This window comes from Pinus tabuliformis, chromosome 1_2 (assembly GCF_031772625.1).
Source record: "Pinus tabuliformis cultivar Carrire ecotype Pingquan chromosome 1_2, CPIR1, whole genome shotgun sequence".
Taxonomy (NCBI): domain Eukaryota; kingdom Viridiplantae; phylum Streptophyta; class Pinopsida; order Pinales; family Pinaceae; genus Pinus; species Pinus tabuliformis.
Window position 1 is genome coordinate 387,703,889 of NC_142298.1, and position 26,778 is coordinate 387,730,666.

General features: G+C 38.7%; 2 protein-coding genes across 2 annotated transcripts in view; one reads left to right on the plus strand and one right to left on the minus strand.

The window, feature by feature from the left end:
* LOC149205996 (uncharacterized) overlaps positions 1–9,362 on the minus strand; it is a 67,500-nt gene extending 58,138 nt beyond the window's left edge. Inside the window, exons 1-2 of the mRNA XM_089397562.1 lie at positions 8,506–9,362; positions 7,188–8,199 (exon numbers count right to left, since the gene is read on the minus strand). Of these exons, the coding sequence (XP_089253688.1) occupies positions 7,188–8,199; positions 8,506–9,362 (1,869 nt within the window). The remainder of the gene's footprint in view (positions 1–7,187; positions 8,200–8,505) is intronic.
* A 7,429-nt stretch (positions 9,363–16,791) lies between these two features.
* On the plus strand, positions 16,792–17,577 carry LOC149205997 (protein RESPONSE TO LOW SULFUR 4-like). The gene has a single exon (XM_089393611.1). The coding sequence runs from the start codon at positions 16,865–16,867 to the stop codon at positions 17,258–17,260; it is 396 nt and encodes a 131-aa protein (XP_089249737.1). The 5' UTR covers positions 16,792–16,864; the 3' UTR covers positions 17,261–17,577.
* The last annotated feature ends 9,201 nt before the right edge of the window (positions 17,578–26,778 follow it).

Genomic DNA, 26,778 nt, shown 5'->3' on the forward strand with positions numbered 1-26,778 from the left:
TTAGCCTTCGTATAAATTGCGCCAATTCAGATTCAACATCAGAGTCATCACTGCTGGTTTTCCATCCTTTCCGCTTTTTTATTTTTATTTTGAGGCCTTGAATGCTACATCTTTGGAACTTGGGATTCCTTTTCTCATCTCATAGGTAATGAGGATTCCATGAAGTTCATCCATCTTGAGAGTGTATAGGTCTTTCATTTCTTCTATAGCACTTATTTTGGAGTCAAATCTGTCTGGGAGAGATCTTAAGACTTTTTGAACAACATTGTTTTCTTCAATCTTTTCTCCCAATGCTTTAAGAGAGTTGACTACTTCAGCTACTCAGAGGAAGTATGCTACAATATCTTCTTCATCATCCATTTTCAGACTTTCGAACTGCCTCCTATGAGTTTGAATCTTTGCCTTCTTAAATTTGGAGTCCCCATCATATAAGCTAACTAACTTATCCCATACTTCTTTGGCCAAGTCACAATTCAAGACTTTCGTAAACTCAGAATCAGTAATTCCACTGGTAATGGAATTTAGAGCTTTGGCATTTGCAATGTACGATTTCCTTTCATCTTGATCAGTAGGAAGAGTGGGAGGGGCATTGTACCCATTCAAAATAGCGTTCCAAACTTCAGGTCCAAGGGACATTAAGTAGTAAGACATTCTCTTTTTCCAAAAACCAAAATTAGTACCATCAAACAAGGGTAGCCTTCCTATCATTTCTTGATTATTCATTATAACTAAGAATCCTTCTTCCAGCTGTTAGGTTGATTATGAAGAAGCTGGCTCTGATACCAATTGTTGGAAATACTGAGAGGGGGGTGAATCAATATTTATTTTCAACTGTTATTATTACTAGTTTAGAATCCTTACAATTTAATCAAATAAATGATTTTATTATATATAAAAGAATTGATTACAATATCTGATGAATTTTTCCAAGCACCAACTTGGACTTTGATGAGGCTCCAACCTCTAGGGATTCAACCCTGTCTTACCAAGGCACCAACCTTGAATTTAGGAGCACCAAATCCTAGGACACCAATCCTTCCAATTCTGAGGCATGAACCCCAAGGGCTTCGACCCTTATAGTTTTACTCTATCAAGAAATGTTTGATTGCATTATACTGCTTCCAAGGACTTCTTTACCAAACCCCATCCTTGTAGTCTTTGTAACATGTCATTATTTGCGTTATGGCTTCACTTCGGGTTCAAGCCTTCCAAGATGAATCTGGTCAAAAGATTTTTCCTCCCGCTCTGTCTTCAGCTTCCATATTCACTCGGCCTATGGCTTCTGCTGTACCTTCGGTGTCTGCTAGACCCTCAGCTTCTCGACCTTCGACTTCCTCTGTTTCTTCAAGTTCATGAGTTGTGAACTTTCCTTATTCTTTGTTTCTGATCCCCGATATCAATACTTGAGATGAAGGCATTTAGCTTATGTTTATGCGAGTTTCACTAATACTCAAAGGACACATTCATTGGGAGGAGGCCGACTTGTATATTAAACTATATCAAACAGTCTTTCATCCAATTATATCGTAGACTTGATTAATCACAGAAACCACATAAAAGAGGCTATACCCACATGGAGGTCCCACATGCCAAGTCATCACCTTTTAATCCTGCAATCACAACTTCATGAGAATTAGAGTCATTCCTTTAATCTTGCAATCACAACTTCATGAAAATTGAAGGTTTTACAAGTGTGCACATTCTTTGTCTTCTGATGGAGCGGATGCAATATAGTGTTCAAACAGTCGTTAATAAATCCGTTGGGTCCACAACCTATATCGCAATCGACGATCCGTGGGGTCCACAATAATATCACAATCGGCGGTTCGTCGGGTTCACAGGTCTTATCGCAATAAGTGGTCCAACAGTGACAACCCTTTATGTTTTGCGTAACTTCCGATACCCGAACGCGATGTTATATTAGGGTTGTTACTATAACTTGTTTGGGTTCGCAGTACATATCAAAATCAACGTTTTTAGCATCAACTTTTTAGTACTTGTGATACGTAACTTCCGATGCGGTATTTCCAATATGGTGGATGTGATATAATAATAGAGCACATTGTTATGGAACCATTGGGTTCGTAATACATATCGCAGTCAGGGGATTCAACATGACAAATAATAAAGCGATAAAGCCACCGATATTGATTTCTCCGATGCGTTGTGATCTTTAAAGAGTTTTCATGGCTTATTACTGGTAATTCCTCCGTTATGGCTCTCACCCTTAGGTATATGCGTTAACCTGCTTCTTTTGCTTCGATATCCTGCTTCTTTAATGGCTTCTGACGAACTCTTCCTCTTACGCTTCTTGCTCCCGTTGCTTCATGGATCTGCTCTGCTTGCTTCACATCATCATTTAGTATCCAGAATATTGCCATATTGACATCAATGACAATCTAGATCAGCAATTTTGATCTCCATTTCCTTCAATCAGTTCAACATCCATTGGAATTCTACTTTTGGAAAACCTCCTTGAGTTACATATCCCTAAAAATAAGCTTCAACATGCTCCTGTTCTTTCTCAGAATTAATTACAAATAATTTTTAAATATTTTTATACATATCAAACTTTTCTACAACAAGTGATGACATAGTATAAACTTGTAATGAGAAAAACAAAAATTAGTTGAAGAAGACAAGGGAAACACACATTTTATGTAATGTCCCAATATTGATGGAATTGAGAAGCATTTGAGTCAGGTTCATGGTTTCTCGTATATTCAATGAAATCATTAGTATGAGGTGCAAAATCAATAGTCAAAAACACTGCTTTCTACTTGAAATGAACCTGGAAGCCATTTTATGATTTGTGACTCAAACTTCTAGCTTTTTATTGTATTGCAATTGAAGTTGGTTGTGTTATTCATATTGGTAATCCAGGTTTTGTAGATTAAAATAAATGAGAGCAGTTGATAGCCTTTTTGTTGTAGATTAAATACTCTTTCAATCTAATCAAATTGTTCTCACAAATTTTTTAAATGGAGACTCCACCCATTATCTATATTGTATGATAATAGTTTGTTAGGATGAAATCAACCATGTATTAAGAAATAACATCAATTTTTTGATGCAACAAAACTTAACCCAGCTTATTGTGAAAACATTTAGGGGGTATGGTAGACCCATAGTTTTATTTATGTGAGTAACCTTTCTCATGATTCATCCATTCCTAGGATTTTACTCTTACTACTATGTTGTGAAAGGATTGGACCTAGGCATTCAACCTACTCAAGATCATGATATACTACACAATCAATACTCCTTGCCTAGCATTATAACCCACATATAATAAAATTGCAAAGAAGCTTTGTGGGGTTGACTCCCTTGTCTTAGCTAAGATGGATCCCCATGCAGCATGGTGCAAGCTCATAAAATTTCCAATGAATGTAGATTGAACAATGTGGAGCATAAATTGAATATTATTTGCTTGAAGAGAAGGTACAAAAATGCACATGTAGAGTTTTGTTTTTGGTTTTATTTTTTTTTCATGTATCAGACATTTTGTTCAAGTAACTTAACAGTAGTTATGAAATCTATGTATGACACCAATCCTTCTCCTCCATTGGACCTACATACAATAATGCAAAAATTAACACATTCAGAATCAAATTATGTGGAGGTAGAATATAAAAGACCGCAAGCTTTTGATCAAGTGATACAATTCAATATTGAAAAATGGTCAGAAACGACTACTAGAGTAGACAAAAATATGCACCAAACTTGTGTGGAAGGAAACAATCTCAACATAAAATGTACACTTTGCAACCTTTTCCACTTTTTGGGAATATAGTATGCTTTCTGAGGCATAAAGATCCTTTTGTGTTTATTTATAGGTCCCTTCCTGGTGAAATACATAGCCAAGTCTCGCAGAATATCATGCTAAATAAAGGAAACTGCGTGGTTGCTACCATAGGAGTTCACCATGGTACCTCTGAATAGTGAATTAAAGTAGCTATGTTAACTAAAAGAATTATTTAATCAATGCTCAAAAAAAGATCCACTTCTCTAAGATTCATTTATTTGAAAGGATTGGACCTAGGCATTCAACCTACTCAATATCATGATATACTACAGAGTCAAGACTCATTAATCAATGCTCAACAAAAGATCCACTTCTATAATATCAAAGAGTGTAAAGTTTCTATACCAGTGACTAGCTTTATTGATAAATCTATTTTGTAGCTCTGCTTTAAACTAGTTCATCCAATGGTAAATTTTGAAATTGTCATTTTGGGAAAAAACTGTGAATAAACCTCGTGTCACAAAGCATTCCAAATGCACAAAAGAAGTTAAGCAAGGACAAGTAAATGAAAATGCAATCACCTTAAGAGAAAATGGTAAAAGACTTTAATACTCTGTTCATGCTTTTGAATATCATATTGTTTACTAATTTTTATATTCAATGATATTCTATATGTCATGATTCTTCTCAAATATATGCCTTACGGAGTTTCCTTTGCAACATTTGGTGCAATTGCTAGTTTATCATCCTATGAAGACATAATCACCAACAATCCTTTTATACATAAAGTTTGGTTTATGAAAGCAATATAAAGTTATAAACATTGATGTAATCGTGTACATTCACATGAAGATCATGAATAAAAAATGATACGCATAACTATATTAGATTAAAGCTAATCTAATGAATAATTTTAGTATTCCTAGTGCATGATTTCCCAATTTTGTGGAATTTTCATTTTAGGAAATACAATTTGAATGTGCTCTTAAAAAATAATATATAGATAATTGAGCCTAGAGGCTCATTCTACAACCTAGTATGATGTGTAAGGATGTCAGTCCATTATCAAAGTTGAAATTTTGCTCATTTTGATAAAAAAAAATAAAAAAATTAAATAACTATACAAAACATTTAAATAATATTGGTTCATTAAAAAAATTACACATTAAGAAATTAAATACCTCCAGACTCATGTCAGATCTGTGTTTAAAATAGATCTATACTAATTAAATTTCAATTTTACAACTATTTTCATTTACAATATTACAATCGTCTCCTAATCCTAAAAGCTCGAGAGCCCTTCTCCCATTATTCATTATTGTTACTGCAGCAACATTATTGTTACTGCAACCATAGATGCACAATAGCCTTTCAAATCGCTAAAATGTCTAGATATATAAAAACATCTAAACATTCAATAAACCAACGATATGTACCTGACATTGTAATAGTAGTTCTCCAATAACTTTTACATGAATTTCCGATATACTCTACTATCATCCACAGGAAGTACATGAAGAAATGCTCTCTCTCTCCTTGGTCGGGTCGATTGATTGCATGTTATCCTTGGGAATGCTCTCTCCCTCCTTGGTCGATTGATTGCATTTTATCCTTTATACTGAAACGTGATTCTCTTGCTCCTTTCTTGTCCATTAAATCTCACTGAACAAAGATACCCACAATGCCCTCACAAATTTATCCCCTCAATACCTATCTGATCTCTGGTGCAGTGTGGCCTAGAACGCTACGACCTTTGTACTCAAAAATTTGTTATATTGTGAAGAAAATAAAATTCTAAAAAATACACCATATATTAGAACATTTTCATTTTTAAACTCATATTTATTATCAAAAATTTAAACAAAATACATAATTGTTGTGGCTAGAGGAGGTAGAGATGTTCTCACTTAATGTTTTATTTAAAAATAGTAAAATAACTATTTAAATTAACAAAATAAAACTAGTAATAACAAAATAAATTGATGTCGCTCATAATTAAAATATTTCAATTTGTACTTTAGTTTTATATAGAGATATATAGTAATATAAAGCAAAAAATATAATTTATTTTTAGTATAGGGAAGAAATGTAATTTTTTCACTACTTTTTCAGGACGAAAAAGCTAGATATTATATTATATGAGAGATATAAGAGTCAATATGTTTACATCTGTAATTGACCCAAAAACATTTGGTCAAAAAGGGATCAGCATGGAAGCATATCCAGATAATAATAACAGGATCTAGCCAGGATATATAGATCTGGGAGATCCCCAATGTATCAAGATCCAGAGATCATAGAGTGCGGAAATCATAAGCAGAAATCACCAACCAGAAGCACAATATATACATAAGCAAAAGACAAGAGGAAAAGGATTCTGCTGAGAAAGAAATCATGAAGCAGCAACATAAGACCAAAAAGATCCAAGGAAAACCTGTGAAACAAAGATATGCAAACCTAGAAGTCCGGGAGAGAAAATTCTTGGATATAAAAGATTTCCCCATCAGAGAAAATCTGCAAAAACCATAATCCTGGAGCAGATTGAAGGCCCATTTTAGACAGAGAATCAGCCTGCATATTTTTGTCCCTACTGATGTGGTGAATAGAGCCTCTGACCAAACAGCCCCAGAAGAAATTGATCCTATCCATCCAGCCAATCAGGTGAGGCACTAATATGTGATTTTTTCTTGAGACGAAATCTACCATAACTTTCGAATCTCCAAATACCGAGACATGCTGAATATCAAGAAAGAGGCAAAATTTTAAAAGTCCAGCAAGAGCCATAGCCTCCGCTTTACTGTTGGAGCCTTTCCCCCCATTCCAGTGAATGGAGAAATGAGTGTTTTCATTTATCATAATGAGAATACCACAACCACAAGAGCCTTGCTGTTCAGCTCTGTCGAAGAACGCCTTAGGGAAAGATGAACACTCCTTTGATTGACCAGCGTAGGCGACCTTTTTTTGATTGATAGGCTTCTGCGACAATTTTAACGATGATTTCCGAGCAAGTAGATTTAGTGCCATTGAAGATATTGCTATTACGCCACTTCCAAATGCTCCACAGGGAAAGGATGAAGATCCTTCTCCATGATTCCTTCTGCTCGCTACACCATAGGATCATTTCATAAATTGAAGCATGCGCCATATGCTGAATTCCATAACTGAACTCCAAAGCCTGCCATATTTGTTGCGATTTTTTGCATTTTAAAAACAAGTGAACATTACTTTCCCCCTCTGATCTACATAATGAACATAGACCTGGCCCGTGCCATCCTCTTTTCATTAAATTCTCCCAGGTTAAATTTTTGTTGTGAAAGGTAAGCCAAGCAAATAGGATCATTTTCGAAGGGAAACCATCCTTCCAGAAAATTTGAGGGAAAATAGGATTGCGTGAAAGTCGTTTCGAGTCAACTATATGCTGGTATAAATCTTTAACTCTCACCACGTTCATCTCTTTCGAAAGATTCCATATAAGGTAATCAGAATCCACAGTACGAAAAATGCCACAGTTTCTAAGACCTGCCCTAATGCAATACCATTGAAGTGCAATCTCCTGAGGCATTTGCAGAACATCTGCATCTTTCCATAGAGGAATGGGGCCCTGCCAGCCAGCTATCAAACTATCCCAATAGAAAAGACCTCTTCTATGAAAGAAATTCAATAAAGATTCAGGAATATTAACCTCCTCAGCACCACTTTTGAATTGATCCTTACCAATAAGAATCTTACTACCAGATTGAAAATTCCAGATTAAATTCTTCAAAAAATATGTTTCAATCTTGCAAAAGCTAAGCCAAATTGTAGAACCATATGAGGCACCGATCATACCTTTTTTGTACCAGAACGATAAGCTCTTCCTTCCTAAGTATTTCATCTTAATCATGTTACTCCATGGACCTTCACCATGAACAGATCTCCACAGCGACTTGCATAACAGGGCCTTTCCGAATGAGCGCATATCGATCAAACCCCAACCTCCCATACTTTTTGGTAAAGAGATACTGGCTAGCTTTGTGAGATGGTATTTCCTCCTATCTACTTGACCACCCCAAATGAAGTTAGCTGATAATCTATTCATGCTTTTAATAATACTCGCAGGGAGAAAAAATAAATGCGCCCAGTAAACCGCGAGTTGATTTAATACTGATTGCACCAGAATCACTCTTCCCGCCAAGGAGAGGCATCTGAATTCCCAAGCTGAAATCCTCCTGTAGAATCTATCCAGGATCCAATTCCAATCAGTTTTTGAGTAACCATTAGCTTTAATCTGAAAGCCCAAGTACTTAATACCACAACTGATAGATTGCGCATTTATTCCAAACAACTCAGATAACCATGCAACAGCTTCTTGATTTATATCATTGTGATAGATTGTTGACTTCTCATTGTTAACTTGCAAACCCGTAGCCTTTTGGAAGTTTTTTATGATTTCATAGAAACATATCCAAGTGACCCTGCAAAACAAGCCGAATAAGATGATATCATCAACAAATAAATTGTGTGAGATTGAGATATTTCTGCAGATTTTTAGGGGGCAGCACATGTTTTCCTTGACAGCCTTATTGATATGCAGGCTAAGAGAGTTTATTGCCAGAATAAATAAAAGAAGGGAGAGGGGACATCGTTGATGAAGACCCCTTTTCGCATGGAAGAAAGGGGATGGAATCCCATTGATGATGATTGCATAGTCCACTGGTTCAACGCAAGCCATGATCCAATTGATCATATTGGTTCTCAAGCTAATCTTTGCGAGAAAACACCTGATGAAGCCCCAATATAGGCAGTCGTATGCCTTCCAGAGGTCGATTTTGAGAATAATCGCATCACATTTTTTTGAATGAATAGCATACAGACCCTCTTGAGTACTTGCAACTGCATCATGAATGTTTCTTCCTTTTAGAAAACCGTGCTGCTCCTTTGATAGGAACTCTGAAAAAACTCCTTTGATTCTCTCAGCTATGATCTTCAAAACAATCTTGAAACAGATGTTATATAGCGAAATCGGCCTAAAATCCTTGAAAGATTGAGCATCCCCCTTTTTGGGAATGAGCGCTATGTTAGTGGAGGAGAGTTTTTTATTGATACTGCCCGCCATTCTGGTGCCCTCTACCATCCGCAACAGGTCAACTTTGATGATTTCGAAGAAGTGAATGAGGAACTCTATCGTCCAGCCATCCGGACCGGGACTCTTGTCCCTTTTGAAGGATTTCATAATAGCAAGCAGCTCTTCCTCTGAAACTGGCTGGAAGATTTGATCATTTAAATCACCATCAAACATCCATGGGAACAGATCAATTCCCCATAAAATATACTGGATTTTGCATTTATTCAATATTTTACACTGATTTTTGAAATATGCCACCACCTCATTTGTAATATCCTGTTGGGAATAAAGGAAACCCCCTTTTTCGTCGCTGATTTTCCATATAGAATTTTTTTCCCTTCTGGAGTTGGCGAAATTATGGAAAATTTTTGAATTTCTGTCTCCTTCTTTCATCCATATCGCTCTACTTTTTAACCTCCAGAAAGTTTCTTCTTGTTTCAAAATCATCAATTTTTTCTTTTGAAGACCCTTAATTCGACATCTCATTTCAAAAGATAAGGAATCATAAGCCATGGAGTCCGCAACACTGTCTAGCTCCATTTGAATTTCCCGGAGATCTTTTTTATTCTCTTGCCTTTTTGAAACTGCCACTCTTTTACAACCTTTTGGATTGATTCCATCTTATCTCTGAAAGTCATTAATGTAGGCAAAGATTTTGAAAACGACATCTCATTCCACGCTTTTGATATAGTGCTATTAAATTCTGGATCCTCTAAACATTGCCTGTTGAATTTAAAAGAGAAGCCTTTTCTGAATCCCTTATCCCTCCATCCTAGTATGATCAGTCTATGATCAGAAATGAAAACATTCTCGATTGTTGAAAAAGGCATGCCCAGGATGTCAATTAAGCTGGCGTGAAGGATAAATCTGTCGATTCTCTTAGCAATGTAAGCCTTCTCAATCCTTCCATTTTCCCAAGTTGGAAGAATTTTGGGAGGGAGAATGTCAATAAAGTTTCTGCTTAGAAGCTCGTTCTTAATCTTGGCTGCAATAGGATCCTGTTTCTTATTGATGCCCCAGATTTCATCCATATTAAGAGTGATATTTAGGTCACCTGCAATCAATAAAGATTCAACATCAAAAATTTCTGAAGCAAAGAGACTTTCCCAAAATGACGATCTGTTCTTGTATGGAGCATATATATTCAATATATTAATAGGACATTTTTGCCCCCTTATCTGAGCAGAAATGAGAATGCCTGCAATGCAGCTATAGGCTTTAGCATTTATCCAATGTGGATCCCATAACACCGCTAAACCGCCAGATAGGCCGATAGCCTCTACAGCAGAAATGTGCCAGAGGGGAAACATTTTTCTGAAATAAGACACTGTTACAGATGCTGCATGCATGGTCTCTTGTATTAATATGATTTTGGGACTTGCCGACAAAAAGAAGTTCTTTAAGGCCAAAAATTTCAGGTCTGCTCCCAGACCTCTAATATTAACTGATAAAATGAAATTCATTTCGAAGGCGATCCGGCCTTGCTTGCTCTAAGAGGCCTATCATCAGACATATCAATAATTGGAATGTCGATCAGGGAAAGATTACTGATACCTCTGCCAGAACCGTCTCCCCTCCCCCTGAAATGCCTACTGCCCCGATTATTCTTTCTCCTCACTGTGATATTGCTTGCAGAATTGGGGCTGATCTTAGGAGAGCTTCGATTACCGAGTTTATGAACGGTGAGCGGCCTGAGGTCAAGAGATTTTTTGGACAAAATGTAGTCTAGATCGCTACCGATAGAGTTTGAAGGCGAAGAGATAGGGGAGTTTACAGGAGTGGGAGTAATCAGAGGTTCCATTCCTTTTCCAACAGGAGATTTTGTCTGATTAGGGGGCGACGATGAAGACTGAATATGGAGGACTTCCTTGCTAATTATAGGCCGAGAAAAAGGAAGCTTGATTCAGATAGCATGGTCGGAGGATGGTTCCAAAGGAGGATTTGGGGGATGTGGAATCTCATAATCAGAGGCAGTCTCCAACGATGGCATGGATGGAGAAATTCTATACAAAGGATCTGGGGCTTTGAGCGGCGAGGGAGATTTCAGATAGTCACCATCAAAAACCTCTTGATGAAAAGACCAAGAATGGCTTTTTGGAGAAGCCGATTTCTCTGAATCCAAAGAAGAGGCTTTCAATCTATGAGGCATTTCCACGAATTTAGTTAGACCATAATGCTTTCGGCCTTTTATAGGACGCCGCGGACAATTCTTAATAAGGTGACCAGTGAGATGGCAAGTAGCGCACCTAAAGGGCACACCCCAGAAATCTAACCTCTGTCTAATGTTCTGCTCATTCCAACTGATATCGATGTGCTCCGGAAAGCCTCCTCTGTAGGCTTTTTCAATCAGTATCCAGGCCATTCTTTTGTCCTTCTCCCCTAAACACCACGGATCAACATAAACACACCTGCCTATAGCATTTCCGATTTCTGTTAAGGTCTCTTTCGACCATAATTCCAGAGGCAACCCGGGAAGTTTCACCCAAATGAGGTTGTTAGAAGGCGTGTTTTTTAAAGGGTTATAACCCAAGTACCACCTATGCAAGGCCAGAAAACTACGACCATAGACCCATTGATGTTTCAGAATGGATTCCAGATCCACCGCGCTAAGAAAGTGAAAGAAATACCACTCTTTTAATAACCTGGCTACAATCGGGACATATCCTATTAAAGGCTTCCACTGCAATTCAAGCCAGTCTCTCATATGTTGGTCATTCATCTCCGGGAAATGCCACCGGCCTATCAGTGCTTTATCTTGAAGGCTTCCAATGCGATCTGACAAGTGGACGCTGTCAATTTTTATGGCAGCAGGAGGGGGAATAGATTTAACAAGCTTTTGACTCTTTTGAGATCGATCTGCAACATAAGGCTTTCCTTTTAGCTCTTTCTCGAATATATTATCCCTTTGAGGGTCCAAAGGATGAATCATCATTTCATCCAAAGTGGACTGCCAATCGTTGGACAGCTTGGCCTTTCCTTGGAGGGATTCCGCCTGGATGGCCGCATGGACCATTGCCTCCATGGCGGATGTGTCTGACAGAAACTCCATTCATAAATAGGCCACCTAAACCTTATCCCCTAAGTACAGGAGGAAATCCAAGGGAGATGTGAGTCGGACACTGCAAACAGATTGGACATGAGATGTCTGAACAAAAAACCTGGAGAGAGAAGGTTCAACTACTTCGCAGCTGACCAAAAGTACATGCTAAAGGATACCTCAGGAAGCAAAAGGCACATTCTCGATGGGGAATATTTCATAAACTAGGCCAGCTGTCCCCCTATTAATAGATGGCTGACAGAGTCATGAGCTGGTTTACGTCATGATGGAGAGATATTTGAAACTATGACGGCTCCATTTGATTTCAGCATATACTCTCGTCTTGAAATGGACTTAAATGATCTGAAAGGCAATTGATATGTCTCTAGAATGATCTACCCAAAAAGGGAAATTCAAATCTTAAACCGGAAACCAGAAACTGGCAATCCAGGAAGAAAACCAGAATGGAAGACAGGAGAGAAACAGAAGCTGAAGACAGGAGAGTAGCAGTTGCATAGGTCCATCAAGGTATCCTTGTGAATCAGAACCAATGAAAGTCCAATTGCTCATCCCTGGCCATGGAGAATATCCTCATGATACCTCTTCCGGGCAGACTATACAACAACAGAAAAATTCTCACATACACACCACCATGGCCCTAGCTTAAAGCGAAACTCAGTGCATGGCTTTGAGATGACACAATAGCTTTGAAATCTTAAAACCCGAAACCATGACCAGCAAGTGAAAGGCCTTTCAAACATGAGAAGATTTTCAAATAGCAGAGAAAGTAGCTCATTTCCTCTATAATGATTCTATCTAATTGTAAAAATATTCATGTAATTCTTTAGAATTTGATAAACACTCCCTGATATAGCTACATCATGTAAACAGTTCCTTTCCTTTTAATCTAAAACCATTTAAAAACAGTGAAAGCACATTAAAAGATCAGAAAACCAAACCTGGAGACGCAGACAAACCGAAGCCGAGGTGCATTCAGTAAAAAACAATGAGAATGTCTCAATCGAAGATAGTCCGAAGAGAACAATTGAGGGGATTTACTCACCACTGCATCTTGAGGACGCATATCAGGGAGAAGGCGGTGAATATCAGGGAGCATATGAATTAGGCAGTATATATTTCCTTGTAGCTATAATTTTTTCACTACTTGGTATAGAGATGACAAGAAATAGTATTATAAACATTACATTATGTGTAATTCATTCTACATTAGTTTATATATATATATATATATCAAAAAATAATTTGTAAAATATTTCAATGTCCATATTAAATAAGATAATTTTTTATCTATTTTATATAGAGAAAAATAAATTAATTTAAATCAAAAAAATTATTATATTTTCATTTTCCATAACTAGGAAGCTAGTGTAATTTATTTTATCTATAATATAGATCATATATATGATTTTAAAAATATCAATAACAAACAAAATTTTAACTTAGGTTATAAATAAAATATTTCAAAAGTTTAATGTAGGTTATAAATAAAACATTTCAATACATAGGTTGAGTAAAATATTTTAACATGAAATATATAATATTTCAATGCATAGGTTGAATAAATTTTTTTAATATGAAATATATATATATATAGAAAAAGGTTGAGAAGATTATTATTCCATTAATTCAATGTATGAGGGATATTTGTAATTCTTTCAATTTAATATATAATATTTTAGAAAACATTGGGCGGAACCCTAACCCTAGTTTCTGTGCAGGCACGATTCTAACCATGGCGATGATCAGCCTGAGCGTTGGGTTCACGGATCTTTGACTGGCTGCATCGCGACAACTGCTCACGGGTTTTTTGGCACATTGTTTTACGCTGCGGTCCCCCACCGGTCACTTTGGCGCACAGGCCCTTCTACCTTTCCGTTGGGCGGTCCCCTGGTCGGTTCTCTCTGGGGCTACTCTGTATCGACATGCAGCATGGGCGACGAAGACCTCGTAGACTACGAGGCGAACCCCACGCCTCACCAAGACATCTGGGCGTATACGAAGAGGCCTACTATGAAACCTCGGAGTGTTGAACTGGCCTCTGAGACAGATGCCTCCTCTCTACAACCACATCTGTCGCTCATAGGGAAGAAGAAATCCACAGATTTCAACCTGGCCGACTCTCTGGCCCTTGAATGCCCGCCCCTTTCCCCTGCTACGCTTCATTTATTGGGCTCCTGCTTACAAACCTCACCTTCTTTCGACTCTCCGCTTCTCAACCCCACTCGCCCTACCTTACCAAAGCCCCCACCGCCTCCACCTCCATCGATTTCACATTCACCCTCCGTCTCATTTATGCCGCAGAACCAACAGATCTCACCTCGCCCCCCCCCCCCATTCTCTTCTCCCGGGCACTAGTTGTATTGGACCTCGCTCCCCGATACGCTCGGGCTGCTTTAACACTCCTCTACTTCTGGTTCGATCTGCGGGATCTGCACAGCACAGTTCATCGGATCCGTATCGTAAACTACTAAAGGACCTCCCCTTTGGTAAGCGCACAGAGAAATTGAAAAAAGACAGGTGCCTTCGAGCTATAGATTCAGACTTCAACATCACCTTTGGGGAAGAAGCATAGTTGCCGGATGTGATGGAAACTGCCTGTAAAGTCCTGGTCGGCAGGGTAAGGGGACGTACCTACTCAATGGAAAGACTCAAGCTCTGGGTGGAGGAGATATGGGGCACACTGCTCAAAGAACTTCCTGATATCAAGGTATTCGCGAGGGGCTGGTTCGCATTGCATTTCCATAGGCCTGAATACACTCAATGGATTCTCTCCCAATATTGGCATATCGAGTTAGCACCAGTCATGCTCAAGCGTTGGGATCCTCTGTTTGACCCGGAACGTGAACAATTGGGGGCTGGACCCATCTAGGTTCGTCTTCCCGGTCTGCCCAAGCAATTTTGGACCCCGTATGTTTTCAAGCGAATTGGGGACACTCTAGGCACATACCTGGAGCATGACAAATCCTATGAGAAAACGGGAATCATGACAATGGCCCGTATACTTGTTCATCTTGACACCAGGCTGGGACTGGAGGAGAAAATCACCCTGCATCACAGCCATGTCTCGCGCAAGCAACTGCTGGACTACGAAGGTGTACCATTTCGATGTCGAAGATGCCATAAAATTGGTCATCTCTATAAGGACTGCCCATTGAATTCGGGGGTGACTTCCGAGGATACCAAAGGACCTAGACAGCAGCCTACAGTGGATCAAAACATAGGAGTTAATATTCCTACGGAAGGGGAGCAGACTCAACAGGAGACTCCATCTAAGCTGGCTAGTGATGGCGCCAAAAAGAACACCAGAAGAAAGGCTTCATCTACACCTGGGCCGCCTCGTACCTGCTCCAAGACTGCGGAGGCTGCTCCTGCTCATCCGGGGAAAGAAATTCAACTGCTGACCGGCTCTCGAAAGAAGCGACAGATCGACCTCTAGGAGATTGGCTGATTGAGGAATACAACCCAGATGGGATGCACAAATTTTTTCATCAACCATATATTGACGGCCTCCTACAGGGGGGCAATCCCCCCATCTAATTTTTTGCTATGCTATGATATTTATTGTATATAACAGCCACAGTACAGATCGTCCTTTTTTGCTACTGTATAGCGGATACACTCCTACAGCTCTGTTTATTTGGTTTTTATTTGAGATATTGTACTTTCTATGAGGGATACAGAACCATCGTATCTCTGTGGGTCCTTTTGATGTAATTTTGTTTTTCTGAGCAGTGGTGAAAACCACACTACAGCATATGCCAATGGCATCAACAGCATGTAATTTCTTTTTAATAGAAATTACGAATTCTCTTTCTTCGGAAAAAAAAATAAAATATTTTAGAAAACATTAATAATAAATTTAATTAAATGTGTGTATAGAAAACAAATATGAAGCAACATGTTTTAAAATTTTAATGTGGAGAACATAAATTGTAAATAAAATATTTCAATATCAACTATATATATTATATACCAGTTTTTTAATTCTAGATCAACCAAGCAGGGAGAAGGATTAAAATTTTTGTTATTTTAAAAATTGTCTACATTTCAAAAACTTTGATCTCTAGAAACTTGATAAATCTAAAATTAAAATTAATCTAATTAATTAAACGTTCTTAATAAAATTCGGAAGTGGGTGACGTAACCATGTTGTTGGCCACACAATGCATTCATTTGTTCGTGTAAAGCCAACCTTCTCCCTTAGCTATCATCATTAGGAGTTGTCTTTAGTGCGACTTTTTGGAGATCCGGTGACGGAATCTGGCGGAAAAAATTGAGGTTAAATTTTGATTTGTTAAAATGGTTTTTTAACTACATATTTGGATTCAGCACCCTGAAAAATCCTTTGGACACTTTGATTGTGCAGAAATTACCTATCAAACTTGTGATTTCAATAAATTTCTGCCGGATTTTAGAGAAATTTGACCGGAAAAAACCACCAAAAAAACCTCCAAAAAATTACACTAAAAACTACACCTCATCATTATGTCTCTACAATTTTTTGGACATTACTAATTTAATAATAGAATCTACATTTTTATCACTCACTTGTGGTTACACCACGACACGTATCTTATGGCAATCTAGAGCTTTCGAGTTGTTGTTATGCGTTTGCCATTTCTCACTTGGCAGCAATCTTTTTGTGTGTTTGTGGTCCATACACATCAACTAATGGATGCCTGCCTTCCCTTCCCCCTACGAATTGCTTTTCTGCTTCATCTTGAAGGGAGTGGGCCCAGAGGTTCGCGTCCATTGGCTGACACCACTCGTTTCGGTTCAATGAATGAGGACGCCTGTCGATCTGTGGTCATGGATAGCTTTATTCAACAAGTCTGGAGCAACCAGTAAGCAGTCGAGGCTATTTATACAGTGGACACTCTATAGAAGTGCATTCCAGAGGCGAACAAAATACAGGTCCTGTATTGAATACATTGTGCGACTGTAGAAGAGTAGTCAAATGGCACCTGCTCTACTCGGTTTCACCTTCGCGTCTCCTCTAGAGAAGCCGAAACCGAAGGTGAAGAATGTGAACGATTTGAGCAGAGTAGCGGGAGAGGGGGAGGAAATTGAGGAATTGAGAATGAAAAACAAGCGCCTCCTACAGCAACTGGAGGAGAGCCGAAGGAAGGAGGCGGAGCTGCGGGGTGAGGTAGAGGAAACCAGGATCCGCCTTCACCGCGCTCGAGAAGCGGAGGAGAGGCTGTGCACTCAGCTCGGCGAGTTGGAGGCGGAATCTGTGGAACAAGCGCGGGCTTACCGTCAGGAGATCATCTCTCTTACCGAGCGCCTGAAACAGGTGGAACACCTCCTCCTTTCTGCGGCCAAGAATGAGGGGATTCAACGCCGCCGCTGAGTGTGTGTGTATGTGTAAACATATTTTTGTGAGTAACTAATTCGTTCCTTTTTTTCTTAACAAAACAACTAGGTTAATGGGTATTCTTGAGGAACCGCCCGCTGCTTGCAGCCAGAATAGTTGGGTTGGCTGTTAAGGAGGTGAGGTGTCTAATAAAAAAATGGTGTAACTTTATTGTATGCGTCACAGAATTTTTTTGACCGATAAGTGGTTTCTCACCCACTTGGAATGTTGAGTTTGAAGGAAGGCGTCTGTACTCTGTAATTCGTTATCTACTAAGTAAATTACTCCTTATTCAAGGCGGTTCTTTTTCTTTATCCTCGCTGTTGTGTGCTTGGCTTGCGTCTTGACTGGGGATTGTTGATTCAGTTTCGTCTTATCCCTGATTATTTAGGGAATCGGTAATGAGATAAGCTCAGGGGTTGCACGGTTCTTATTTTTACTGATCATGACCATTCTTTTTTTTTTTTTTTCCGAAGGTGGTAAAACCTATCAACTCAGGGGTCAAACCAACAGTGAGGACAACCATCTCTGGCTGCTATCCGCGAATGCTGGGTTTGACTCATCACTGTTAAATAAGAAAACCACGCCACCTGGTATAACCCTGCTGGTGGTCCGTAATCGGGAGCAGGCTCTCACTCCTGCCAGATGCCTCTGGGTCTTGGGCCGTTAACCTGTTTCCTTACGTCCGAGGAAGACGAGCTCTTAGCCAAGCAGAAGCAGTTTTACGGCATACTCCAGGCCGAATCATGACCATTCTCTTATTTAAACTTAAAAAAAAAAAAAAAAAAAAGAGATTAGTCTTTATCTAGATTTTTTTTTTTTTTGTTATTTTAGCAGTTTATTTAATCGGATAATCTAGATTTTTTTTATTTTTGTTATTTTAGATTGAATGTCTTGACATGAAAATTTCTTTTTAGAGTATTAAATTTAAATAAATTATTTGCACCTCAATAGATTTGGTCCTCTCTCTTTATAGATATATACCCACCACCTATAATTTATTATTGTTTATGATGCATTTTTTAATGTATAAAATGGTCCAAATTTTACTTAGCACAAAATAATAAAACTGCTTAAAAAACATTTAACTTTTAACCTTTATTTCTCTATAAATTTGATATAAGATTATATTGTTATTTTATTTATGGTTAATACTGTGAGTGGAATATTCTTACCACTTCCCTTTAGTACATACACTTCGAATAAGATTATTCATGTTTTATTAAATTTTTAATTAAACAAAAGAAACTATATTCATTTTTGTTTTTATTATTATTTATGTTTGAGAGAGTGAAATATTTTTATCACTTCTCCTTAGTGAGATTATTGATGTTTTTTTATTTAAATATGTTTTTTTATAAAGACTAGTGTCAACTCCAAGTTGAACAAGGACATACTTACACATATTTTATTTATGTTTGAGAGTGAGTGGAATATTTGTACCACTTCGCCTTAGTGAGATTATTGATGTTTTTCTATTTAAATATATTTTTTTTAAAGAGACCTCTGTCAACTACAAGTTGAACATGGGCATAGTTACACATCTCTCTCAAAGTAGGCTATAGAATGAGCAACTCAACTCAATTTATGTGTTGTTTTTTAAATGAAATAACAAAACAGGCGGCTTTAGCCATTCGCCCAAGTTTAACAAAAATATATATATCTATATATATATATATATATATATATGGTTAATTTAAGTGTTATATTTTTAAAAATTTTAAATTAATTATTAATATTTTTATTTTTTTTCAATGAAATGAGTAAGGGTATTTTGTATTAATAAAAGCTGGAGATGAGCCCAGAACCTTTACGTAGTTTTTTTGATACAAAAGTTTGAGCTTCAACACAAGACTTTTAACATTGACAAACATCAGAAGGCCAAAATTCAGCCCCCCAAAATGAGGCACAACAGATTGTCAGGTTCTCTTTCTTTCCATGGGAGCCCCTGAGCTAGTTCCTCTAGTTACGAGCCTCTCCATTGAATTGCTAGAGACTTCCAATGCAATCACACAAGCACTGAGCGAATGGACCTCCTCTCATAATGCTTCTAGAGAATTCTCCATGTTTGTGTGGTGGTTTAGAAGCTTGGCCTCCATAAAGAGTGGGAGGAGTTAGAAATAATTAATTCCTACTTGTCTATGGTTGTAGTTCTCTATTTGAGGAGTTTGTTCCTACATAATAGGAATTAGCTAGAATATAATTTCTCCTAGTTTTGTGTGTGGTTGAGAGAATCTCTCAACCACACTACTATACGTCTAAAATAGAATTCCTATCTTGAGACTTTTGCCTATATAAATATGGGTGTAATTTCATTGATGCAAAATAATAGAATATTTTTGAGCGTGTGCTATTTTATCTTGGTATCAGAGCTTCAGAGCCCGTAAGGGCCTCTGGGCATAGAGAAATAAACTACTGTGTTTGTCCATCTATATCTAAATATCTGTTGAGAGAAAGCCGAGGGTGTGGCGAAGCAAACCCACTGTGAATTTTGTTTAAGTCCATGTGCATATCTGTATATGCCCACAAACCCCATCTTAGAAGTCAAATCCCAGTCGGCAGCATGGCTACACGAAGAGGTGTTTGGTGAAGCAGCCATCTGTGGTCAGGTCTTCATTCTACTGCCATGTGGAGGATTAGCAAGAACGCAGCATAGGCATGGAGAGAATGCAAGAGCGTTGAGAAGCTAGGCACGTAGGGGCTCAGGTAGGCATGCAATGTGTGAGGGGATGTGCTGAAGAAGAGATCTTTGATCTGTCATTGTTGATCAAGGAAGGATCGGATCGCGGAGTACCTTCTATGACAGACTGCATCCTGGTTGAATGAGGTTGCTTGAAATCTGTCTGAGGGCTGGAGGGCTCAACTGGATGAGGCGAGCATGGAGAGTTGCAGATGTGAGCATGCCTAAAGTTCAGTGGCATACTGGATTTGTCAGATCTGTCTAAGCACAGGTCTTAGATGACTGATCATTTTTTGAGCGGAAGGAGGGGTTGGCGCGGTTTATTAAGGAACAGTCGCGCCATTTGGCACGGTTTTGAGAGTGATAATCATGCCAACGCGCCAGAAATTGCTATTGGCGTGGAACAACAAGTCTTAATCGCGCCCGTCGAGAAGCGCCAGCCTCTTTCTCTTTGAAAGATCTATCTTGGATTCATCAGATTAGTGCGAGTGAAGAGCAGAGATGTCAGATTCATTAGCTGAGAGTGAGTGCAGGCCGTGGTTCTTGAAAGGACAGAAGATCAAGGTCCCAGGATCGAATCTTGATCCATATGAGCGAAGGAAATCAGATCGGCATATCGGCGGATTAAGTGAATCTTAGATAAAGAGATCTCGCTAGTCTCGCCAAATATCTCGCAGCGACATGTTTGATATGAGTGAGTCGATCTCATCAATATCTCGTAGCGCCGTGTTTTATCGCCAGATTGCACTGTTGCTAGATTGCGCTGCTAGATTGGTCATCGGATTGCTCTACAGCAGGAAAGTGAATCAGAAGAATTGAGATCTATTGTGGAAGGTGCATCGCGCTAAAACGGGATCCGAGATCTATTGCTGGATTTGTGGCATCTTCAAAGTCAGAGATCTACATGTATGCAGTCATGGGTGGCTGCTAATAGATATTTTCTGCTATTATCAACGAGCTGCTGGAGAAAGCGGATCGATTTGTTGTGATCAAGCTGCTGGAGGCTGCGTACTAGTCGGAAAGAGAGCTTAGTGCTAGTGATCGAGGAGTTGAGGTCACCCGTGGTGCAGGGTGGAGCAATGTGCATCACTAGATATGCAGCTACTTGTTCTTCTTTAGAGCCCACAGGAATCGTTGCTCATTGTTGAGCGTGGAGAGCAGCTGCAGTGTCGTGAATAGCTGAATGTGTGGGAGAGTGGCTGATTGTGTTGGTGAACATGCTCATCATGTTGGTGAGCTAGATGCTGAGGCAGGGGCTTCTATCGTTGAGGAAAGAAACCAGCAACTGCGTTCTTCTTTTATCTTATTGAGGAGTGCATGGACAGTTTTCATGAAGATCCCATCGTCAAAGCGGAGGGCGGACTCACCGTCGATTCTTCCATAGTTTCAATCCATTTCTCACTGAGTTAGGAACGACAGAGGTCAGAGTTTAATTGGCGGCTCAATGGTGCATCTAATTGTGCTAAGGCAAACACTGTTGTAGATTCGAAATACTGTCAATTTGACAGGCAACTACTGATGAAATTCACATCTTCTCTATATCTTGCTGGGCTGATCATTACCTTCTTTGCATCCAGCATTACCAGAATGTATGGACGTAAGACGTCCATGTTGACTGGCGGTACCAGTTTTCTGATCGGTTCTACCCTTAATGGCACGGCTGTTAACGTATAGATGCTTATTCTGGGGCGCATTCTACTTGGTGTCGGCTTCGGATTTTCCAATCAGGTGGCTTCAGTGTATCTGTATAAAATAGCCCCATACAAATGAAGAGGAGCTGAAGGAAGCATTCCGTGTTCTTTGACCAAGATGAAAATAGTTTTATCTCTGCTGCTGAGCAACGACATCAATTGGAGCTACATCAGAGATTGGAGGATGATCGTGATTGTGTTGCAGATTGTTAGCAAGCATGAGGAGGCATGCTTGAGAGCAGTGACTAGACTTGATACTATGAGTAGGGAAGTGGCATTATGTTGCGATGCTGGGAGAATTGGATATTAAAATGCGATGGAGGATTGGACCATGGAGTCCTGGATTATTATTTTTTGAAGGGAAAATTGTGTTCTCTTTGTATGGCTGTGTGCCTATGTCTGGATCATTAGTGTTTGAATGCACTGCATTGAGTCCAGGTGAAAAGTCGTCAATCCATTTCTTTATCAGTAGACCCCTCACAGGTATCGTTGGTGAAAAATGGCTGCTGGTATGTTTGGAAAATAATCATCTATGGGCAGAGATAGAGAAATTAAACCTGAAGAATTTATGCTTTATTTAGTTTCTTGGAATCATGTTTAAAGTTATTGAGCCTTATTGAGCCTAGCTAACTCAATGTAGGTAAAGTTATTTTGTTAGAATTCATGACTCTAACAAATGACAGGTTAAGCATGGAGTTCCAAGAATTTATTTGACAAAGATGCCTAAGATGTGAACTATGAAAAGGTGGGATAAAGGAGCAACGACAATGTTTATGGTGGACAACAAAGTAGATGTTTGTTTGAGTTAGTGTGGTTTGTGGAATAGACTTCCTAGCATGTTATAAACAAGTCCAGTTGTTGTAATGGTCATTGTATGTACCCAGAAACTCCAAAATGTTGAAGTATGAAATGTAAGCCTTTTAAAGGCATTTGAAAGTTCGTGGTGATCTTAAAACCACTTTGTAATGGTTTATGGTCAGCCTGAAACCATCTTTTGTCACTGTAAAATGATGGTTGGTGGTGAGCCAGAAACCATCTATAGAGTCTTAGTGGCTACAGGATTTTCCCGAAGGTGGCACATTTAAGTTCCGGATTTGCCTAGTGGTGGCAGATCGGACTTGCCCGGAGGTGGCACATTTAAGTTCTGGATTTGCCCAGTGGTGGCATATCGGACTTTCCCGGAGGTGGCACATTTAAGTTCCGGATTTTCCCGGTGGTGGCAGATCGGACTTGCCTGGTGGTGGCATATTGCCTGAGTGGCTAACGTGTATACGGGAGCTTTGTGCTCGTAGGAGTAGGTGGACTGCAGTAACACCTGGCTCATGGTCTCAGATATTGGTGTGTCTGAGCATAAGAGGGTCGGCGCACTTTTCTATCTAACAGTTGCGTCAAAAGGTGCAATCAGCGCAACTGTTTGTGATTGTTATTTGGACATGAATATTTGGCTTAGAAAGGCACTGATCTCTCTTTGTTTTTTGGAAGTTCTGCATATGCAATTCGCTCGATGGTGATGGATTTGCAGGTACATATATGCAGTGATAATGGTTGATAGAATCATGTATGTGAATCACTATCATGACAAGTAGTCATTAAGGGGGGGAGTTAGAAATAATTAATTCCTACTTGTCTATGGTTGTAATTCTCCATTTGACGAGTTTGTTCCTACATACTAGGAATTAGCTAGAATATAGTTTCTCCTAGTTTAGTGTGTGGTTGAGAAAATCTCTCAACCACACTACTGTACATCTAAGATAGAATTCCTATCTTGAGACTTTTGCCTGTATAAATATGTGTGTAATTTCGTTGATACAAAATAATAGAATATTTTTGAGTGTGTACTATTTTACCTGGAGGAGCTCCTCTATCTTTCAACCAATCTTCAAGTTTTAGGATGGAAGCTAACATTTCCTAAGAAACTTCCAAAAGCCTATTAAGCACTTTATTTGCATTGAGCTGCTCTTGAGATCTTGAGTTATTTTCCATCGTGAGACAAAGGACCAAATCCCGGCTATCCACAGGGGCTTCACTAGGGGGTGGGGTAAGGAATACCATATCACATGTGTTTATATTGGGGGATATATATTTAGGAAAAAATGATGTAATATATTGAGCATATAATAGGGGGTAAAGGGTTTTTATATTGGCAGGTATAAAAAATGGAGCTCAAAGTTAATGAAAAAATATAAAGTGGTATAAAAATATTACTGAAAAAATGGGTACACACAATATTAGTGAAAGTAGGGGTTTTCTAAATTGGAAAGGTGTATTGGTTCGTATTGGTAGGGGTTAAATAATGCGATTTTTAGAGGTTTTTTGCAATATGTAGTCAAATTAAGGGTATTGTTTAGTATGCCACGAACGCACGTGTTATTTTGGAGGTTCGTTGAGTGAAGCCCTCGTGTGGCTATCAAACACAGTGGAATCCACTCCTCCAACTTCTAAAATCAAGTGAAGTAATTGAATAAAATTAGAGACCAAAAAATTCAATATATAACTGAAGCCAGGACCCTACCTTGAGCCAAATTATAGCAAACAAACCAAGACCATCCCCAAAACCTCGCTAGAATAAGAAATCGATGACGAAGAGGTGCCACCGGACAAATGAGTTAACTCCATTTTCTTGCATAGAGGACTAAATACCACTACCAAGAGGGATCAACCATAACTCACACCATGGGCAAAATAAATAGACAAGACCACCAAGAAGGGAGATTTCCAAAATGGGATGCCACTTGTAAATATTATTTTGCCACCAAGAATAGTCCATGCAATTGTTTGGTCGGAAAAGGGAGAGGGCCAACCAAAATTCGATTTGGCTAAACTGGCCCCCAATTGCCACTTTAACTTGATTATGATTACTCCTCCACAAACCAAGTGAAATTTGTAGATGAAGAGAGGCATGGGTAGATATATTCAAAATGTTTAAAAAAAATAAAATTCAAACCTAGCATTTCTAAGGAGTTGGAGAGAATCTCAATTTGTGATCCAAATCAATTACACCTTGGCTCATGGTGTCACCCTTTTTAGCTAGCCTGTTAGCCATAGGATTCAAGCGTCTATGCATGTGGAGGAAGTCCACTTGTTCGAATTGAGAGGTAGAAACGAAGATCCTTTGACTTAATGGCGAGGACTCAAAATTAATCACTTTCTTGGCTTTGGTTAATTCGCGGATGACTAGCATAGAATATCCGAAAATTGTTATCTTAGAGATTTTGAGCTCACTGCCTAGGTTTGGCCCCTTCCACAGAGCAAGGAATTATGCTTTATTGTTTGTCATTATTCCAAGACCCCAAGCAAATTGGGAAACTATTGTTTCATCGGGGCTAAGGATGACCCCTCCCGCTCTTGCCTCTACCTAAATTATGTATAGTAATTATTAAATGGATAGTAGGGATTTAATTTCTAAGAATATTTTTAGTAATAGTTACATGTTAAAGATTGAGATTTATTTTCAAAGTAGTTATGTAATTTCTACCATTTTAATTAAATTGATTAATTAAAAAAAATCATAGAATGTCATATGAACATGAATTATGGTTTGTATTGGTGAAAAGTATTACAACAAAACCTATTTACAAGTTAAAAAATCTCCATGGTAAAATAGGGTGAATCTACATGGTTATCAATCATGTTGCATATTTGGGAAGGCTATAACAAGAAAGATCATTATAAGTCATAACAAAAAAATGATAGCAAAATTCGCTTGAGATTTGGGATTTACCCAAATAATCAGAGAGAGTACCTAACACTATGAAAAGGCTTGGAAGTGGCAAAAGAAAACCACATCTCCGAGCTAAACATTTTTGGCAGCTAAATGTTGGTAATTCATCCATTCACAAGGGGAAAAAACTCCATCAATAATGATTCAACGACCATATGCCAAAGAATTTCCCTTTTAACCTCTCAATTATAGGATTTGAAATTATACCACATTCTAAGGCATCTGAACTCAGTAGTGGATGAGTTAGCTAAAAAATGAGCCACTCTGACTCAAGACATCATTGAGATTAATGATCGAATGGATTTTCAAAAATTCCTTAATATGTATTTTATGCTCCAAGTGGCTTGCAGATGAGTACAAGTGGCTTATCAGTTGAGAGGTGGGTATAGTTGTTGGATGCGACCATCTATTCACTGTGAGAGGAGATCCAATTCACTTCTTGAGATCTGAGCTAATTAGGCTTATCCGTCAGAGTATGAATTCAATTTTCCTGGTTCAGTGTGTCCCTTCAGTCCTGCCTCTCCATGGCGGAAATCTCTTCAAGCAACGCTGGGTCATGTTGAATTCAATTGGCTCCTGCCTTGGTTGGGAATTCAACTATACATTCAGCTCCAATGGATTTCGGGCCTCTCATTTGGGATTGTTTGAAGTGTATGAGGCTCTGGTTTGTCAAGCTTTGGTCTTGCATGGTAAAATATGTGGCTTTTCTTTTATTATGGCTGGGTGTTTTGTTACTCATGGGAATCTGGATGCGGTAGTTGTTATAGAGCAGGTGTTGGACTCCTGAGTCCTCGTAGACCCTTCTTACCTCCATCTCCAAATTGGAAGATAAGATTAGAGAGGTAGAGGATCTGCTTCCAGCTCTTTTTAGAAGCGAAATTTCTCTCTCCGTGTCAATATGGATGACTCGTTTGATGAGCTGAAAGAGGAAATTCGTCATCTTAGTGACCGTGCTGCAGAGTTTGAGGTCTCGCTCCCTGCTGGGGTCAGGGTGCAACATGGACGCAGAGCTCCTGAAACACCTTCGGAGCGAAAGAGAAGCTGCCACCCAATCGACCAGGTTGACGGAGGGCATTCTTTTGGGTGATTATGTGTCTTCTTCATTTGACTGCGATGTATTTTTGTTATTCTCCATATATGGGCTCCTATGTTACTATGTAAATGTAAGCTATGGTTTAGAACATTTTGCAGAGTCTACTCTAGTACTGTCTTTTGTATAAATTGGACTAATACTGTTAGAATTCGCAAACCCTTTGTTATAAATTGGACTAATACCGTTAGAATTAAATAACGTTATTTATAAATGTATGATTGACTCTCTATCTTGATCACACAATTAATTAGTTAAGTAAATTTCTCAACCACTCACCAATTTAGGAAGAAAGCTAGTTGGTGAATATCTTTTAACACAATCTAGATATAA